Source organism: Pseudorca crassidens, chromosome X, assembly GCF_039906515.1.
Source record: "Pseudorca crassidens isolate mPseCra1 chromosome X, mPseCra1.hap1, whole genome shotgun sequence".
NCBI lineage: Eukaryota > Metazoa > Chordata > Mammalia > Artiodactyla > Delphinidae > Pseudorca > Pseudorca crassidens.
The window spans coordinates 4234563-4255500 of record NC_090317.1 but is presented as its reverse complement, the minus strand read 5'-3'; the positions used below and the strand labels follow the sequence as shown (position 1 = coordinate 4255500).

General features: G+C 41.8%; 1 protein-coding gene across 3 annotated transcripts; it reads left to right on the top strand.

The window, feature by feature from the left end:
• Positions 1–463: 463 nt before the first annotated feature.
• On the top strand, positions 464–12087 carry VMA21 (vacuolar ATPase assembly factor VMA21). Of its 3 annotated transcripts, none has more exons than XM_067724226.1 (4): positions 464–630; positions 812–1036; positions 7161–7270; positions 7840–12087. In XM_067724226.1, the coding sequence occupies exons 2-4, from the start codon at positions 927–929 to the stop codon at positions 7980–7982; spliced, it is 363 nt and encodes a 120-aa protein (XP_067580327.1). In that variant the 5' UTR covers positions 464–630; positions 812–926; the 3' UTR covers positions 7983–12087. The 3 variants fall into 3 exon arrangements, with proteins under 3 accessions (XP_067580327.1, XP_067580326.1, XP_067580328.1); XM_067724225.1 differs by having other exon boundaries at positions 776–1036; XM_067724227.1 differs by lacking the exons at positions 464–630; positions 812–1036 and adding an exon at positions 1116–1294.
• The last annotated feature ends 8851 nt before the right edge of the window (positions 12088–20938 follow it).

Below are 20938 nucleotides of genomic sequence, written 5' to 3'. Positions count from 1 at the left end.
ACGGAAAGACCTTTCTTAACGCATGTGCTGTAGAAAAACAGGTGGCAGGCAGGCTGTAGATATTTGGCCGTCTGGCCACAGTTTGCTGACCCATGAGCTTAGATTCTAATTCTGCTCTAGTTCTGGCATTAGGTGGTTCTTATACCCCCAAGGGTCTAGGTGAGGACCGGTGAGGGATTACAAATTTAGTAATTTGAACTCAGACCCGGGCTTCCTGCTCTCCGGTCCGAGGCCCCTAACACCGCTCTAAGCTGCTGGTTTAGTCATGATTTCAGATGTGGTCTTTGTATCCATGTGGTGCAGAAAATAGATGTGCAGTCAGCGGCCCTTTCCAGGCGTTGACCATGTAAGGGCTGTCCTCTTATTAGCAGCCAGTGGCAACCTAATTCTGTCAAGCCTGACCCTAGGCTTACGCACCCTTTTCGTTTATATATCTCTCGGGTTGCGCAGCCCGGGAGGCCCATCTGTCCCTTACTATTTGAGTCCCTGTTGTCTCATTGGCAGCTTTCTGAGCAGCTGCAAAATGTTTTTAACTTTAAGTGGAAGCTGGGATCACCAGCGTCTGGCCTGGAACGGTCTCTCTCAGCAAGGGCTCTTTCAGCTCTGACATTCCCTAGCTTTACGGACTCGGTGAGTGTTAAACTAACTCCTCCCAGCTTGCCACGGCTGGACTTTCACTGGGGGCAATAATTAATGAGGCATTTACTCAAGGACTGGGGAATAATGTGCACTACTTTTTTGTGTTGTTGTCGTCGGAAACTGCTTGGTTGCCTAGCACCCCAGTCGTCTGCCTGGTCTTCCTTGGTCGCAGATCATCTGTTCCAGTCGCCTCGCAACCACAGCTCGGCGATAGGGGCCGGAACGGGGACGAGGAGTGCTCGCGCGCGCTCAGGGGGCGGCCGCAGCACCGCCCTCTCCGGAGGACCATGCTGCGAGGCAAGTCCCGGCTCAACGTGGAGTGGCTGGGGTACTCGCCCGGCCTGCTCCTGGAGCGCAGGCCTCTCTTGGCAGGGCGCACGCCCCGCAGCCCCTGCCGGTAAGTCACGTGAACGCTCGCGACCGCGCCTGCGCCTGCGCCCGGCGTCACAACGGCGCGCCGCGCCTGCGCGCTGCGGCCCAACGCCCGGCGCTCGCCGGCACTTCCGGCGCGGTCTGCTTCGACCGGTCTCCCGCGGAGCCGATTAAGCGCGGACGCCGAGCCCAGCTCGCTTCTGAGCGCCTGCTGCGGGCGTGGCGACGCCATGGAGCGTTTTGATAAAGCGGCTCTGAACGCGCTGCAGCCGTGCGACTTCAGGTAGTCCGGAGCAGGGGTGGGGTCGGGCGGGGGCCTCAAGCACGAGGCGGACCGTCCCTGGCTGGGAGCGGGGCAGGAGGGAAGGCCTGGGCCGACCGGGCTGACCTGCGGTGGGTGGGCGTGAGGTCTGGACCCTCGGGGCCGGAGCTGCGGGCTAGAGGAGAGAGGGGAAGTAGGTTGGGACCTGCAGTGTTTGCACGCCCGGCCCCTACCCTTCGCTCGGGAGCAAGGGGCCCGGGGTCTTGGGGGATAGGTAGGGAGGCTTTCAGCTCCTGTTTCTGGCCTAGCACCACTTCTCGCTGTTGTCTATATTGCGATCTTGCTGTCTGCAGTCTTTTTCCCCACTGCAGGGTGAGCTCCCTGAGGACAGGAACCTGGCCTTCTCCGTCTCCGTGTCCCCCACAGGGCCTGCATCGTCGGGGCTTAATAAATGTTTGCTGTACGCATGAACAAATGGAAGGGAGAAAGGGCTCTCCCTGATTTGAGCCTTCTTCACTTGGGGAGTCAGTCGGATGGGGGCTGGTGGCCGAGTAGAGGGAACCTGAGGAGAGTGGGTGGTTCTTGATATCTCACGAGGCAAGAGGATGGGGAGGGGTTTAGCCGCCATTCAGTGTGTGCCAGGCTCAGCTTAGGTGCTTTGTTATACATACATTATCAGAATTAAGAAAGTGCTTAGTTTCCTGATTTTTAAAAATGATGAAGTTGACTCAGAATAAGTGACTTGCCCAAGATCACACGGTTAGGTCACACAATAGGTGTTGAAGCTGGCAGTTGTCCAAGCCCACTGACTCCAAAGCCCGTGATTTTTGGAGCCCCGTGATCTTTTTCACTCTCACAATGGCAATGTAGGTGTTTATTTTTTTTATTACTGTTTAGTAGTGACGCTACCAACAGGTATTTTTATTAAGTACACTTAGAATACGGTATAGCCCTCCTAGACAGATTCTAGTGTTTCCTAATGGAATTTGCAGTGAAATCTACTTGCAGTGGAAGTCTTGCTTGCCATAAAAGGGAACATGGTAAGCTCTATCTGCTTAGTGTTTGCTGCAGAAGTTTATATGAAGTGGGTAAACTCTAGATGGTTTTAAGAGTGGGGACACAGTAAGGTTCATCCTGAATTATTTGTTTTGTGTGAGGCCAGTTCTAATTCTGAATGTTCTCATTCATTTCTAACAAGTCTCAGTAACACCCGATCAGAGACACATAGGAGAAATCAGTTGAATGACATCAGTAGCTTTGTTTTAGAATAAATCACCTGTTATACCCAAGCTGGCAAGGAGAAAATGTCCTATAAACACTAGAGGAAGTTTGAAAAACTAGTTCTCAGAAGTTTGTATGCTTAACTTTGTACTTAGTCCTATATTTGTGAGACTGAAAGTCAAATTTTTGGAGCTTAAGGTAAAGAGAGAGGTGAGAAGGAGTTGGAGATAAGCTACAAATTGTTAAGATATGCTATGTGTAGAGTGCGTGGGGCTAGAAATTAACATGCAGAAAAGATTCTGTTTGTGTGGTGGGATCATAAGTGATTTTGTGTGCTTTAAAACATTTTTATGGTATTATATCATCTTTTCAATAGTAAACTTTTCTCAAAGCCAGGCCAGATAATAGATATTCAAGAGATGATCTAAAGAACAGGAGAACCGGTTAACCTTCCCTTTCTCTAGATTCTCAAGCTTTGTTTCTTTATCAGGTTAGATGATCTGAATTTTGCACACCAAAAACACATACTTTATTTTATTTATTTATTTATTTTTCTCACACACACACACACACACACACACACACACACACACTGTATTTTATTTTTACAAGAGATAAATAAACTAACACCAAGCATTATAAATGGGTGACCACAACAAAAGCAACAATGATTGCAATTACCAAACACGAAACACACTCACACTATGTCATAATATTGACATTCAGTCCAGGAATCCTCCACTGTAACAGCTCCTTTACTTTGCAGTGAAAATTGATTTGTATATTTTTTGCCTCTGAGTCCTTGTGGGATTTTTTTTTTATTCAAACAGAAAGTCACAAAAATTATAATCATCCTCATCAGTTCACTCAGTCCCATATAATTAATTTTTTTTCATCTTGATCTTTTGTTGGCACTTTTATGAATTCATCAGTTTTCCATTAGAGTTCTGAAAATGCTTATTCATTCAGTTCAGCAGTATAGTCAGTTACCAGAAACCTGTACTTGTCAGTCTTTTCCATGAATTCCTTGAAGATGAAACCCTTTTATAGGAACATTTTTGCAAAAGCATCAGAGTACACCCAGAACTGTCTGTAATGACAAAAGACTTAAAAATGACCACGGTTAAAGATTTGATGAAAGTTCATAATAATGCAATTGACAAGGAAATTTAGTTACCTTTGAGATATACATTTTAAAGTAATAACTAGAATTATGACTTATAACATTATAGAAGAACATACAAGATTTTTAGAAATTTCATGTAATGTCTGAAACATTTATATTAACATATTTCTGTACAAATAACCCAAAGAAAGTTTAGTATTGTTTGTTTTTTTTTATATACTGCAGGTTCTTATTAGTCATCAGTTTTATACACATCAGTGTATATATGTCAATCCCAATTGCCCAATTCAGCACACCACCATCCGCACACCACCATCCCCACCCCACCGTGGTTTTCCCCCCTTGGCATCCATACGAAAAACACATACTTTAACTCCCCAAAGAAACACCATGAAGGTCAAGTTTTTTGTTGGGGTCCACAAAAGAATTGGCCAAATACCGACTTTATGTATTTATGTATGTGTTAATTTTTTATACAATTTTTAAAGGGTTACACTCCATACATAGTTATTACAAAATATTGGCTACATTCCCCGTGTTGTACAATACATCCTTGTAGCCTGTCTACACAATAGTTTGTACCTCCCACTCCCCTTCCCCTGTATTGCACCTCCCACCCTCCCCACTGGTAACCACTAGTTTGTTTTGTATATCTGTGAATCTGCTGCTTTTTTCCACTAGTTATTTTCACTAGTGTGTTGTAGTGTTTAGATTCCATGTGTAAGTGATATCATACAGTCTCTGACTTATTTCACTTAGCATAATGCCTTCCAAGTCCATCCATGTTGCTGCAAGTGGCAAAATTTTGTTCTTTATGGCTGAGTAGTGTTCCATTATATGTATGTATTGATATGTTTGTGTCTGTGTGTATAGATATATATATCGTATCTCCTTTGTCCATTCATCTGTTGATGGATACTTAGGTTGCTTCTGTATCTTGGTAATTGTAAATAATGCTGCTGCGAACATTGGGGTGCAAGTATCTTTTCAAATTAGTGTTTTTGTTTTCTTTGGATGTGACTTTTTGTATTTTTTATATAGAACTCCTGCAGACACTCATATTATTCATAAAGATTATGCAATAAATTTTTCTAAAATTTTTCTGTTAGGAAACAGTGTAAGGGAGCTTATGTATGTTAGATGAGAATGTATAGCTGAGTGATCACCGAAGTGGTATGTATTAAAAGATGATTCACTGAAGTATGGAAAGAAAATAGTAGAATTTCTACATAAATTAAAAATTTTTTAACCTTATCCCTTTTAGTGTCTGTTTTTGCATGTGTTTTACATTTTAAATAATGCATGAGTAATATGTGTATAGATAATTTATTTTAAAAACCATTATGCCTGTATGGGGGTATGTGCTCAAAACTTTTATTTAATGATGAATTGCACAGTCAAAAGAGTTTGTATACCACTGGTATAAACGTGAAATGTTCCCTTCCTTTGTGGCCTGCCAGAAGCCTCTCCTGTAGTGGTATACACAATTATAAGAACTCCTTTGCCTGGATTGTCTAGGGGTACAGACGAACGTGCAGGACTGCCTAGGACACAAGCTGTCATGTTAAGTGCTGTAACAACAGGCATGAACTAAGTGTGGTTGGATCCCAGAGCGATGAACCGTTCCAGCTGGCATTATCAGGAAAGGTGCCTAGAAGAGAGGTTATCCTGGGGGGACCTTGAAGGCTGGGCTGTATTCTTCCTAGAGATATAGATAAAAACTGGGACCTCTTGCTGAGTATTACCAGAAAGAATTAAGTTCAAGTGTTGACTCTGAGCATAAAGTTGGACGTGTGTTCAGGTTGTAGGGGAGCGACACTTGCCACCCCGAAATGTCTCTTTGCTATGCAGATTATTTCACACTGAAAACAGTCAAGGCCCAAAAGACTCAGGAAGAAACTTTGACCTTCCCCTTAATTGCCTAAAAAAATTTAGATAGAGGGCCTGTTCCTGGAAGAGAGCTATCACCAGAGATACCTGCAAAGAGTATGGGCCAGGTGTGGGGAAATGGGGCATAGAGACCGGTGTCCACTTTGTGTCCCATAGACTCTGCATGGCCCAGCAAGCACTTGTTTACCAAACATTTGCTTTGCCATCTTCATGTGAATTGCCGCCTTCCCCTTTGAAGTCCCCAACCCCTACCCGCAACATCCTCTTGTCTTTAGCTGAAGATGGTATTTAAGGCAAGGGTTTCGGCCATTTTGGCGAGTTACTCAGTTCTCCTGGGTCTCTTCCACGTATACATGTTACTCAACTTTGTTTGATATTTCTCCTGTTAATATGTCTCATGTCAATTTAATTCTTAGAACAGCCGGAAGAACCCAGGAGGGTAGAGGAAAATTTCTTCCTCTCTGACAAGGTAGTGTGAGGATGGTTAGATTTAAGGAAAAAAAAGACTTTATCTAAAGGGTAAAAGCTGTAGGGCCTACTGCTTTTAAACGTAACGTATGAGGTGGTATGTATGAGGTATGTGTGTGTCCAGGGTTGCTGGAAGCTTACTACGCTTCACTGTCAGTAGTTGCTCATTTGTGACAGTGCATTAGGACAAATGCTGACGTATATCTACTTATCAGTAAAACAACTTAAGGAATATTTGAAAGTGGGGAAATAACTTTATTATTGTGTATTAATCTGGAGTCCTTTTTCATGTGCACACATTTTTAACATAATTGGAATAGTATACGTCAGGGGTTGGCGAAGTTTTTCTGGAAAGGGCCAGATAGTAAATATTTTAGGTTTTGAGGGCCACGTGGTCTGGCGCCACCACTAAGCTCTGCCTCTTAGCTCCATGAAGTCTTAGGTGATGCACAGACAAGCGGGTGTGGCTATAATCTTTACATTGCTAATGTTTTAAGTAACAGTTTATCTGACTTGTTTTTCTTTAAGCATATAATTTTAAAAGCTTAATTGCATTCTTCAGAATCATTTTATTGTATTGTGGAACAAAACTTCCCATTGCAATATTTCCATTGATTTTAAAATAGTCTGGAAGAATAGAATTCACTGAACAAAAAGTGTCTCGATATCAAACTTTTAATGCATCCATGTGTGAAGGCCGTCTAAGTTGTACTCTAGCTACTTAATTACAAAGAAATTTGAGTACGTTTCCTTCAGCTGCATTCAGATTGTTCTAGGCTCCTGTTTCTTTGGAGATTCTCAAACCTTGTCTGTACTGTATTCAGCTAGCCACTGATAGGATGCTTTGTGAAGGGACGTTCATTAGTTGTTTTCGGTGTATCTTCTCCCTTGCTACCTCCATTGTGAATTCTGTAAATCGTGTACATTTGCATAGCACTTGGGAGATTACAAACCACTTTTTTGTACTTTATACTTCCTTTCACACTGGATCTGCTGCTGGATTTCTAGGATCTTCTAATTTTGAGTCCCTGGCACTGCCCCTTCTTCCTCTCGCCACTGCTTTCAAGGCAGGAGCAGTGTTCCCAGCATCTTTTCTGTGGGTATTTATAGCATTTATGGACACAAGAATAGTTGGAAATGGCTGTGCAGGCTCTGATTTTCTCTTTGTTTACTTTATTCCAGAAATGAAAGTTCACTAGCATCCACTCTGAAGACACTCCTGTTCTTCACAGCTTTAATGATCACTGTACCTATTGGGTTATATTTCACGACTAAATCTTATGTTTTTGAAGGTAATCCTAGACCATAAAACAAGACATTTTCCCCCTTAACTATATTTGAGATTCTGTGCTTTTATGACTTCTTTATATCTTTAAACTGGGTATTCTTAATTTTGCTTCTTCTGTTTTGCTTTTCAAAAATCACGTTGCATGAAATGAACTTTTTCATCACTTGGTTATTTCAGTTTGACATCATACTTGCTTATGGTTTTCTGTGGAATAGCTTGCAGATCCTTTCTTTTAACAGCCCTTTGAGAGCAAGAGTTGCCTGACATGGGAGGAGGAATTTGGGGGAATGTACCTTTGGTGGAAGACATTGGAAGGAAGAGAAAATAAAGCTCCCTTTTTTAATGTCGGAGTCCTTAGATGAAGTGATCAGTTGTGGTTTTCATTCAACATAATGTTCTTCTTGTGTAGAATGTATTCAGATCTTTAAGTGAATACTTGATTTATCACCATGCAAATCATTCCTTTTTAATTGTCTGACTAGTTAAATATATAGCTACTAAAAATTAGTATGCTTTGTTTTTTGCATTTTGATACATTTTGGAATAAAATGGAAACTTTTTTTCTCTCGATAGGCGCCTTTGGGATGTCCAATAGGGACAGCTATTTTTATGCTGCTATTGTTGCAGTGGTCGCTGTCCACGTGGTGCTCGCCCTCTTTGTTTACGTGGCCTGGAATGAAGGCTCAAGGCAGTGGCGTGAAGGCAAACAGGATTAAAGTGAACATCACCTTTTGATAGCATTAAATTGATTTTTTTTAAATGGTAAATGTGTCTGGAGTAAATGATTTTATGGTAAGTGGTAAATGATTTTAATAAATTGAAAGAACATCAATCTTATGGAATCACGTTTGACTAGTGTAAATTTTGATCCTTCTAAAACAGTGGTTTGTATCATCAGTTTTAACTGTATGAGCCTCTCATTTGCAAATGAGAATTTGGAAAAGTTAAATTGGTTACAAATAAGTATGTGAAATTAGTTACACATTATTCTGGGAGGAATTTGATTATCTTACAACAAAACAATATTTTATAGCGTTTCGTCTTTTGGTTGGCTTTGAGTTTTACTCCTCTGGATATATTCAGATGTACATAGTGGAGCAAATCTAAACTTTATTTTTCGCTGGAACACTTTTCCTAACTATCATGAAAATACCACGTCATTGGGTTTTGGGTTGTAAATGCGTATTGGAAATTGCTTAAATGGTGGACACTGGAATTAATCTGAATGTCACTGAGAAATTTTGCATAAAGTGTAATCCCTCGTCAATAGAAATCTTTCATTACATTATTTCATGGGGAAACTAGGTTGAATCACACCCATTCATGTAAAAGGACTGGGCTTATTGAAGAATGCAGACAGCAAAGCAGAGAGAGCTACCTGCCTAGGCACCCAGCCTACTCCCTAAAGGCCCCTTTCAGGCCAGCCTCCTGCTTTCAGACAAACTCTGTAACGATCTGCTTTGCTCTGGTCATTCAACAATGAACTTACTCTTTAATTACAAGGTTGTGTGAACTCCCTTTAAATTTGTTTTTCCTACTTTTTAATAATGTATATGAGTGAATTTACATTTAAATGTGTTCATTTTTGCATACTTAGGGAGTGTAAACAATCCTGAAAATAGGTTATTTTTATCATCCAGGAAGTATTCTTGGAATTTCTACTCTAGTCTTTTAAATCAGTGCCATTATATCCCAGATACATCAATAGATAATGTATCTAAGTTAGATAATCCTTGAGGTCCTTTCTGGTAGAAAAAGACCCTGTGGTTTTACTTTCGTTTCCTTGCTCTGTGTTCTTTCTAGCCACTTGGTACTACTTGTGTGCAATCTAAAAACACACCCCAAAAAAGTGCATATTAAAACAGGAAGAAAATTTAAATTCCCTGTAATGTTGCCACCTGGAGATAACCACTATTTTGGTTTACATCCTGTGCTCATTTCTTAATGCTAGTTTGTTACACACTAAAACTTTGGTTTAAGTTCAAATTCTGCCCATTTTACCTGGCGGCTATTTGCATTTTTTCAGATGAGTGATTATTGGCCGTTTTCTTAAAAAGCACATTCTACCTTTACTTTTTTTTTTAAATAGTAATAGCTTTCATTTATTGAGTCTTTTTTTTAACATCTTTATTGGAGTATAATTGCTTTACAATGGTGTGTTAGTTTCTGCTTTACAACAAAGTGAATCAGTTATACATATGTTCCCATATCTCCTGCCTCTTGTGTCTCCCTCCCTCCCTCCCTCCCTATCCCACCCCTCTAGGTGGTCACAAAGCACAGAGCTGAGCTCCCTGTGCTATGCGGCTGCTTCCCACTACCTATCTATTTTATGTTTGGTAGTGTATATATGTCCATGCCACTCTCTCACTTTGTCCCAGCTTACCCTTCCCCCTCCCCGTATCCTCAAGTCCATTCTCTAGTAGGTTATTCTTTTAACTAGATATTTCATTGTACAAATTTCCTGTCATTGATAATCCCTAATACAATGGCCCTTGCTGTGAGTGTTTGCCATTACTGATTTTGTTTGTTCACCCCTACTTTTGATGTTGTGGAACTGGACTAAAGGAGTAGAGAGGTAGTTAGGCATAAAAGCAAAGAAGGCATTTGTGTTTATTTAATTGTTGAGAAGAAATAAAAGATTATTGTAGGACTCTTTTTTATTCTTGCTTATAGTTAAATGTTATCTACAGTTTAAATGTCTTAAGTAGTTATTCTAAATGTAAAATGTTTTCTTAAAAAGACTACAGTTTTGGTATAAAATTCTACAAATTTAATATGGAATTGTAGGATACTCCAGATTGAGTCTAGTGTACTGTATGGTAGATTTCTAGATGGTCCCCTCTTTAGATGCCTTGTTGTACTAAAATTTGTCCACCTAATTTCTTTTTCTATAATGTCAAGGTTTTTCTTGTACTTTTGGGATCTTATGCTATTTGTAAAACGTTAATGTCCTGTGTTGGATTGTTTTGCTTGATTTCAAGACATTTGCTGAGTAGATAACATGGGTGTGTTTCTGCAAGTATTTAAACCGGGGATTCATGCAAAAGCAGATGTAATTTCCTCTTGGAAAAGGTACCCAGCATTTGAAAGTTAGAATCGGATGCTAAGGTTGATGTTTGGGGTTATTACAATATAGACTTGTTTTCACACCAGTTAATGTTTTCTTAGGGTTTTAACTGTTAAGTGAGTAGTTTGCTGCTGTTGAAATAACATGGTATTTGACAAGTAGATTTATTTTTCAAGATGTCTCAGTGATTTCCTCTTGTACAATGTATATACTTCCGGATGTATAGAAAGGAAAGCTACAATTGAGCCCTTATATCAATGTTATAAGGGAGGAATATGTTCACTATTGTTTGAAAACTGATTGTAAGAATAACCTCAATTAGGGAGTGTAACTTGAAGTGTCAGTACAGGCTACTGATTTAACACATGACCTTATTCACCTCACCTCCCATGTTGCCCCCCAGAATATAATCTTTATTCTCATTGTGCTAAAAAATGAAGTCTGCTGTAGAATGCATCTGATGTCATTAGCTCTTCAAGTGGATACCATTTTACATATGACAGCAGAATTCAGTTTTGAATTGCTGAAGAAATTTAAACCCTCCATAAAAAAGAAAAAAAACAACAACCTGCGTTTCATGGGAATATAACAGAAATATACTGTAAGATTATTTTCATCATAAAGGTCTCATCAGCTTTGCCCAAAAAGCAACTGCTTGACTTGTTTGGTGTTTATTTTCTGTTTTCGTATAAATTTTATATATACAGCTAGAGTACCCAAGGAGACCAGTAAAAACAGTTAAACAGATAGGGTGTACCCAAGGAAAGATGAAAGCTGAAGGTACATGAGACAAAGAATTTATATCCTGTTTTAAATGCATCTAGCGTATATGTCTTGTCTCCAGACAAGTTCATGTTTATTGTTTTATTTATGCTCAAGTGAAGTTGTACATTGTTGGTAGGCCATTTTATAAATGGTTTGCCTATGGTACAAGTTGATTCACGCAGCCTCTGCTCTTCCATTTAAGATAGCGTTTGCAAGAGCTGGCCTGAAGCAGCACACTCAACAACTTGACAAGATTTCTTTTTCCTTTTTGTAGGGGGAAGGGTCACCTGAGAAAATAAATTATTTTCAGGGACTTTGGGAACCTAACGATAAATATTACGTGTAACCTGTGAACAGATTAAGCCTTTATATATTCATTAAAGTACTCTGGAATTCCTCAACCTAACATCACTCCTGGCCACACTTTCCTTGCCTGTTTTGTTGCTACGTGTGCTTGAAAGTAATATCTGCGTTCCTTTGAAGATGTTCTGTAGGTCATATTTGTCAGTTACAGACTAGTCTTCCTTTTTCTCAAGTTCAGTGAAATCTCACTGAACAGTAATAATAGCAATAGCTAACATCTGCACAGCACCTTACAGTTTGCAGAAAACGTTCACATTTTCTCGTTTTTTTTGCATAGTGAACCTGTTATGAGATTTCTCTTGACCTTGATGCTAAAAGTGTTAGAATCTTTGAAGTCGCTAGAGTCACTGAATATGCTGTAGTCTTGAATAGCGCCCTGACAAGGGGCAGATTTTAGATGCGCTACCTTGAAAGCTGCGTGTGATTATCCAAATGGGGGGCTTGAGTTCTTTACCCACTTGAATCAGATTTACTTTTGTGAGTGATGTTTTTCTAACTTATCTGGATGGATTTTGTATTCATTATATTCTAACCTGTAACTTGTATAAATTTACCGTCTGTTGTCATTAAAAAAGTGTTCGTAATTACACTTAGATGTCTCCTGATTAAATTAATAGTTAAGTTTATTAACCTCTTCATTTTTTTTTACATTTGTTTGCCTCTCTGTTTATACTGTATAGAATATGAATAGAGCTGTCAAGGGTAAGCTTTTATGCAGTAAATGTAGGCCAGAGATGCTCAAATGGGTGGGGGCTGTGAGGGATGCTGAGACTGGAAGGGCTGTGCTGGGCCTGTCAGAATTGGTGTAGGTAGCAGTGGGGAAAAGAAAGCAGCTCCTTGCCTTGTGCCTTAAAAAAAAATCATTTGGGGGCGAATGGGCTTCAAATACCACTGAAGGAGTGACGGTGGGGAATACCTGTGGCTAATTAAAGACAGGGATAGTCAGTTCCTGGCAATGTCCAGCACACCACTCCCTCATGCCAGTGCCCTGTTTCCTCTGTCCTCTAGGCCACTTGTGGATTGTACAGTTGACCCTTGAACAACACGGGTTTGAACTGCATGGGTCCACTTATTCGCGGCTTTTCTCAGTAGTGAATACTACAGTGCTACACAATCCGGTCAGTTGAAGCTGCAGATGGGGAACCGCAGATGGGGAGTGTGGAGTTGGAGGAGTTCCCACTGTGGGGAGGGTCGGTGTCCCTAATCCCCGCTGGTTCAAGGGTCAGCTGTACTCATTCCAGCTCCCTGCTGCACTTTGGAGGGTTCCAGCTAGTTCTCATTAATAAATATCCACTCCAAAAAAAGATTTGAGACATCTTAGTATCAAAATGTACAGGTTACGTACAATTGTATTTATATACAAAAGTACAGATTGTAAAATGTCCAGGGAACTCAGGAGACAGGTAATGACAATGCAGAAACCACTGGAGTCACCTTGTGGGATTTAGTGCCCAGACCTAACCCAAACCTGAGTCAGAACCTCGGGGCGGTGGGGCCTGGAAATACATATTTATAACAGGCTGTGCTCTGATGCAGCCGGTTTGAGAACCACTGCTAGAGATGGAGAATTATACATGGATATTTTTAATGCTGGACTTGAAGATGTTTGTATAAAGCAGGCCTGAAATGGCAGGCACTTTATTAGGCAAAGGTAGAATCCTGTGTAATGCTATATTGAAGGTTTAGTTTAAAATCAGAATTTACGGGCTCCTTGACCATCCATATTGACTTTGCTTCACTATTAATGAATTATGTTAACTGAAAACTGTAGTACAGGAAACAGCCCACTTGGAGACAGCTTAGGTGTGCCAAGAAATGGCCACTGCTGCTCCTCTGATGCCTTCACCTTATTTGGAATCCTCACCGCTGTGGTCTTCGGAGAGAGGCGAAACCTAACCCAGGAGTTCAAGTGAATTTGGTCTGAACAGTAAAGGAAGTAGTGGAGAAAACCAGAAGGGTTTCCTAGGCATATCTACTCCATTAATAGTATGACTCCCCTGCCCCCGAATATTTTTCCTCGCATTGCTGCCATCTTTCCACTTCATTTCACGCACACCCCGCTGTTTTGCCCATTAAAGATACGTTTAGGTTAATCCTCTTAGAAAATACAGGACTTGGGTGGAGAGCAGCTCACATCCTGGCGACTCACTTGATAGCGTCCCTTCAAAGGAGCATCGGGCTACCCTGAGGGAATGCATGCTAGAGATGAAAGTCCCTGTATCTTTCTGCTTCTCACCATCTTCCCTGCTACCGCCTGGGTCTGGACCAGCTTCACTCCTCCAACTGTAGTCATTTCGCCACAAAGCAGCTAGAAGGTTTCTTCCTTTAAAAATATTCGATCGAGGGCTTCCCTGATGGCGCACTGGTTGAGAGTCCGCCTGCCGATGCAAGGGACACGGGTTCGTGCCCCGGTCCGGGAAGATCCCACGTGCCGCCGAGCGGCTGGGCCCGTGAGCCATGGCCGCGGAGCCTGCGCGTCCGGACCCTGTGCTCCGCAGAGGGAGAGGCCACAACAGTGAGAGGCCCGCGTACCGCAAAATCTTCGATCGATCGGGCATGCCATACCTCTGCTCAAAATCCTCCAAATAGCTCCCAGTCTCCCTCAGAGCGATATCCCGGCTCCATGCACAGCCTACAAGCCAGGCCTCCTCCCTTTGTTTCATTCGCTCCCCCTTGCTCAGCATTGGGCAGCCTGCTTTCCCTTCCGCAGATCTCCCATGACCACTCCCACCGCACAGCTTTGCATCGGCTCTTCCCTATCCCTTAGATCTTCCCTCTCCCCTGGCTCCTTCTCAGCCTTCAGGTCTCAACTCTCAAGTCACCTCCCCAGAGAGGCCTCCTAATCGAAAGTCGCAAGTCCCACATCACTCTCACAGAACATTGATTGAAATGATCTTATTTGTTTATTATCTGCCTCCCTCCATGAAAGCATAAGCTCAGGAGAGTAGGCACTGTCTTATTCACCACTGAATCCCCAGGGCCTAGCACTGGTTTTAATAAGGATGTTCTTGGTTAACTGCAAGTAACAGAAAATGCTGTTCAAACGATGCAAAAGGCCAGAGATGGGACTAAGCCATTGGCACAGTTAATTAGGGTGCCTGCTCCATTTCTCTGCGATTCTTTCTGCATGTCCTTCTCAGTGTGTTGGTAACATCCTCAGGCTTCCTTCCCTCATGAGGACAAAATGACTGCGGCCATTCCTGGGCTTCATCAGCACACCACAGACAGTCATCCAACCACCGAACAGCCCCCCTGGGCTTTTTACTCCGGAGTAACTCAGTTTATGTGCCCACCAGTGAAACAATCACTTTGGCCACGCAGTGCCAAGCATTGGTGGGTTTATGCCTGGACAAGTGCCCAGTCCCAAACCAATCACTTGGGGGTTATACTGGTTAACTCAGGCCACTCAATGCCCACCCCTGGAGGAGGGGTTAGATGCTGGTGAGGCTCCCAGCAATGTTTGCTGCAGGGCTCAACTGATTTGTTAACTGGATGAGGCAACGTGCAGTGTATACACGTATATGTACAATAGATTCGGATATGGCTGCGGGCGTGGATATGGACATACACGTAGATATGGAATGGAGGTGTGAGAGGCATGCATTTGGGGGTCAGGACAGGGCAGGGCCTGGGGCGGGACCATCTTCCAGAGGACTTTACAGCTGCATGAGGGCTTGGCCCTAGTAGGTGGCAAGATACCAATACAGTCCCTCTACGAAATTTGGTCAGCTCTGCCTCGGGAAGAAGGCTGAAACAGTTGGAGGGTCATCAAATTCTTTCTCCCATCGGCATCTGTGGCTCTCTGTTCCCAGGGTGTGCACTCTGCTCTGAAGGCCTAAAACACACTCTCTTTCTCAATCGCTCCCCACTCCCACCCTTCAGCACTGCATCTGTGTTTCAGCTGGGGTCCCGCTGAAGACATGTCCCAAAGACAACAGTGGCAAGAGGCGGCCAGACATCCCGGTCCAGGAATACTCTCCAGTGCTCTACTATGTGATTCTGCAATTATCGGTAACATCATCAAGTTCAGCTCTGGCCTGTTAACATGCACAAAAGCAGAAAGAATGAGAGTAGAAACAGAATCTGATTTTCTCAGCTATGTGCAAACTATACAAATATGTATTTTAAAGAAAAACGTATGTGGCATAGCCAGACTTTGTTATTTTAAAAAGACTCACAATAGAAAATGAAAATGTTTTGGGACTGTGAAAAATGAAGTCTGTTCACATTTCTATATTCCATTTCTTTCCGAAAAAAATTGGATGTAGGACAGATTGAGAGCACTGTGCCTTTTTTCCTAGTATTTCTGCTGCTGTTAGCTAGAGACACAGTTCTCATCCTCCACTCTTTGCTCACTCTTCCCTCCCAGCCCACCTTGAACCAACTAGAATTTAAGATTAGTAAGCTGAGTGATCAAGAAAATAAATTTTAACAAAAAAGGTGAGTGGGAAAGGAATAGAAAGCTCGGTAAAATGGAACGAGCAAAGAGAAGTTAAATGAGTTCTTCTGACTGACTTGGCAAAAAGGGCTGGTGGGTAAGGCCCCCTGTGGAAGGCAGAATTGTAAGATACCCCCAAGAGCCCCATTCCCTATATACATGCTTGTACAGTCCCTTCCCCTTGAATATGGATGAAACCTGTGAATATGTTGGGAGAGTAGCTCCCTTGATTTGGTTACTGTATTAGTTTGCTCACGCTACCATAACCAGGTACCACAGACTGTGCAGCTTAAACAATTGGAAATGTATCTTTTCACAGTTCTGGAAGCTAGAAGGCAGAGATCCAGGTGTTAAGAGGGTTGGTTCCTTCTGAGATCTCTCTCCTTGACTTATAGATGGCTGTCTTCACATGGTCTTCCCTCGGTGGGTGTCTGTGTCCCTGTCTCTGCTTACAAGGACACCAGCCATATTGGGTTAGAGCCTGTCCTATTGACCTCATTTTAACTCAATTATCTCTTTAAAAACCCTATCTCCAAACACAGTCACATTCTGAGGTACTGGGGGTTAAGACTTCAACATTTGAATTTCGGGGGAACACATTTCAGCCCGTAACAATTATGCTGTATATGTGGTGGGCAGAATAATGACTCCCCCGAAATGTTCACGTGTTAATCCCTGGAACCTGTGAGTATGTTACCAGACCTGGCAATGGGGGGTTGAAGGTGAAGATGAAACGAAGGTTGCTATTTAGCTGACCTTAAGAGGGGGAGAGTATCGTGGATTACCTGGGTGGGCCCAGTGTTATCACACAGGCACCCCAAAGATATATTCACTTACTAATTCCTAGAATCTGTGAATGGCAAAAGAGTGGATCTTACCTTGTATGGGGAAAGATGTGATTAAATTTAGGATCTTGAGAGGGGGAGTTTATCTGGATTATCCTGGTGGGATAATCTTTGCTAATCCCTGATAACCTAAATGCAGTCTCATGTATCCTTATAAGAGGGAGGCAGAGGGTGTTTGAAACAGACCCACACAGGGGAGAAAGCCACGTGAAGACAGAGGCAGAGACTGGAGTGATGTGGCCACAAGCCAAGGAAGCCTGCAGCCACCAGAAGCTGGAAGAGGCTTCTCAAAACACCAACCGCCCAGTGGCGAGTTTAAGAGAGTTCAAGGGGAGCTTCACTATTTGCTTCTCAACGGGCCTGACTCCCACCCCCAGTGTCTGCCTGGGCGAGCTCTAGTGTTCCATACATTTCCACGCGGGCAGATACCACAGCAACCAATTTTGCTCACACTCTGTTTGCCCAGTGCCCTGCCCTGTGCCTGACACAGAATAGTTGTCCAGTGCGTATGTTGGGTGAATGAATGTTATTCCGTATCATGTGCCTTGTAAGAATTCTTTCTAGTGAGTTTGACATTTATATATGCTTCCCGTTTCCTTGAGTCCCTGAGGCAGCTGGATCTGCCATGGAGGGGGAGTCCTGGGGGCAGGTGCAGCCCTGCGAAGAATTAGGCCTCATATCTGCCCTCAACACAGTGTTTGCTACAGAACGCACATTATTCATATTTGACATCGTTCAAACACATGGTTCTTCGTATGTCAGAGATAGATGTAGTTTTCATTCTAGAAGGTGTGTGTTCTTTCTGTTAACGCAGTGGGTTTAAAAAGTTTAATTTGTGGCAGTTCCATAATAATAAGTGATAATTTTTGTGTTCTCATCTGTTTCATTAAGCTTTGGTTTTACTAATAGTAGTTAGTCTCCTCCTTATAATAACCTTCAGGTAACTTGATGATTATGTCCAATCCAACAGGCTTAGCATAGACTGCTAGGGTAGCTGTTTCAGCATGACCCCTCTAACCAGAAATGACAGATGTTTTAATCATCACATTCAGCTCAAGGGACAAGCTTCCTGAATCCTGATCACACGTTAAAATGTATTTAATTGTTTTAACAAAATAAGCATTGGTATGTTGAATCTTTAATTATTTTCATTATGAATATGCCATGTGGTTGTTGATGCTTAAAGAGATCTTCTCTCTGTACTAAATATCAACTTCTTTGGGGTAAAGTCATGATCTTTCATGTTCCAAAGAACGTTTAGTGAAGTTTCTGAGAATCCATGTGACTGTCCCTTGTAAACTGCCCCAATGGTACACTCGGTATAAAGCAATGATCCCACACCCAAAGTCCGTAGTTTACATTAGGGTTCACTCTTGGTGTTGTACATTCTATCGTTTTGGACAAACGTATAATGACGAGGATCCACTATTATCATACAGAATAGTTTCACTGCCTTAAAACTGCCCCTGTACTCTACCTATTCATCCTTCCTCCCTCTGCCCCCCCCCCACCCCAACCCCTGGCAACCACTGATCTTTTAACTATCTGCATAGTTTTGCCTTTTCCAGAATGTTATATAGTTGGAATGATACATTATATAGCCTTTTCAAATTGGCTTCTTTCACTTAGCAATATGCATTGAAGGGTACTGCATGTCTTTTCATGGCTTGAAAACTCATTTTTTTTAATGCTAAATAATATTCCATTGTCTGGATGGACCACAGTTTGTGCATTCACCCATTGAAGGACATCTTGGTTGCTTCCAAGTTTTGCCAATTATGAATAAGGCTGCTATAAACGTGTGTGCATGTTTTTTGTGGAGTTCAGTTTTCAGCGCCTTTGGGTAAATACAAACGTGTGTGATTGCTGGATTGTATGGTAAGAGTATGTTTAGTTTTGTAAGAAACTGTCTTCCAGAGTGGCTGTACCATTTTGCACTTCCACCAGCAATGAATGAGAATTCCTGTTCCCTCACAGCCTCCCTAGCATTTGGTGGTGTCCGTGTTTCAGATTTTGGCCCTTCTAATAAGCGTGCAGTGGTATCTCGTTGTTGTTTTAGTTTGCAATTCCCTAATGATGTATGATATCGAGCTTTCCATGTGTTTGTTTTCTGCTTGTATATCTTCTTTAGTGAGGTGTTAAAGCACATCTTTATAACAAATGCTTTAATAAAGATAAAAAACCTGACAAACTTTTCAAACCCTTTTTTTTAAAGTCATCTTGTTCGTGTCACTGTTGCTTCACATTACCAGTAGTAAGAAACAGTTTGTAAAATCTAAAGTCTACTAACTAAATATATACAGTTGACTCTTGAACAACGTGAGGGTTAACCCATGGACCATGCAGTAATGTAATATCTACTATTGAAGAATATTTGTGTGTAAGTGGACCTGTGCAGTTCAAACGTGCGTCGTTCAAGGGTCAACTGTGTAAATTAAGAATGTCCGATTTGGGGGAGGTGCATTGGTCAAGGAGACAGAAGATCTGAGTTCTGGTTCCGTCTTGCCACCAAATGTTTCAATTGAGGCAAGTCACTTCCCTTTCTGAATCTCAGTGTCTTCTATAAAGTAAGGGTGATGTCTAAGATTCAACTACGGCTTTCTTTTTCTTTTGTATTTTAAGTCAGTCACTATAATGGCCCCTGTCAGTATAGAGACATGTGAGCCCCTTGATTGCCTCATGGTAAATTTTATATTATCATCTTGAAAATTTTCCATATTTCTGTTCTGTGCTGAAATGAAGAGCTTTGAATGAGGCTGAAACCTAGCAACCAGCTCTCCTGAAATGCCTCATTGAATGTGTCGTACCTAGAGTGTATCAGGGGAGAGTATATACAGCAAAAATGGTAACCACGCTTCAGCATTAATTTCATTTGATGACTCACCCACTTTGTCATCCAAAGATGGCATTGATCTAAATTGCGACCTTTTCTTCTACTTCATGTCATTAGAATAATGCCAGTAAAAGGGCAGTGACTCACCACTGGAGCAGATTCTTCTTGAGAAAATTAGCAGAGCTTTGTCATGGAAATCTTGGTCAAAGGGTCTTTTATTAACTTCATCAGGTGAGAAAGCCCATCCCTTGCCCAGCTGGTTAAGGGCCTCTTGTATAATATGTCCCGTGGATTCCATCTAGCCCAACCATATTATTTTGTTGATGTTTTCCCCTTCTGTCTGTAATTTAGGCTTTGAATGCACGAGATAATTTTTCACCGAATCAGTTGTTAATTGTCATTGCCTCTGTAATTGGAAGGGTCTTAGGGGGCTTGTTTTGCACTCTGGACTAGTTTTCATACATAGTTGGTGGATGCAAAGCCCTTTACGCATGTATGTTATTTGTGTGTCTGCACTTGTAGAAGTGGATACTCGATGGCAAGAGTGTTGAAATTATTGTTTTCCACTTACGAAATGAGCACATCAGGAGTTTGGGTATTAAAAATAAGGCCTTGTCATTAGACACAGTTTGCTTATTATTTCAACATACCCTGGTCTTATTCAATTATATGTCAAGGCAATATTTAATAAGTATAATGATTATCATTTGTGCTTAATTTAATCCAAACTTCTCTAGCCTACTTATATTCCTCTTGTAAAATACTAACAGAAAATTGCACGTACTTGAAAATTTGATAAATACCTCACACAACTGGAAGCAACTATCTCACGATCGATCATCTAGTCTCACTCTTCATGTGCATTTGAGGCCCAGAAAGGGGAAGTAGCTTGCTGAAGGTCACACAGCAAGCCATGGAAAAGCTGAGGCAACACTTTAATTCTCCAGCTCCCAGGCCAGCCCCTTGGTATCTCAGTAGCCCCTCTGAATCGGAGCCCCTGGGGGTAATTGCTTTTCCAAGTGGTCCCAGCATATAAGGTCTGGGATTCAAAGAGGGTAAATTAAGATATTTTAAAAATTCCTTTCTGTGTTGCCTCTTGGTCTCTAGTAAGCAAGATGCTTTTAGATTCATGATGTGCTTGTAAGTCAGTAAGATTGATTTCCACAAGAGACACAAGAAATTTAGAGTCATAACTTCACGGAACACCATGTATAGACTTCGGCTTTGGCATAAGGTACTAAGAAAATCTTTTCCTCAAAGTAGTGGAAATAAAATCACTAATGTGTAGTCATTGGAACAGATCCTTCTGGTGAATAAGGGGCCGATTATCACCTTTTGGAGGCTATATTAACTCTTTTATC

Coding starts and splice junctions, on each gene's coding strand:
- VMA21 (XM_067724226.1), top strand. CDS start 927: ATGCTGCGAGGCAAGTCCCGGCTCAACGTGGAGTGGCTGGGGTACTCG. Junction 1,037..7,160: donor ACGCCCCGCAGCCCCTGCCG/GTAAGTCACGTG, acceptor ACTTTATTCCAG/AAATGAAAGTTCACTAGCAT. Junction 7,271..7,839: donor TAAATCTTATGTTTTTGAAG/GTAATCCTAGAC, acceptor TTCTCTCGATAG/GCGCCTTTGGGATGTCCAAT.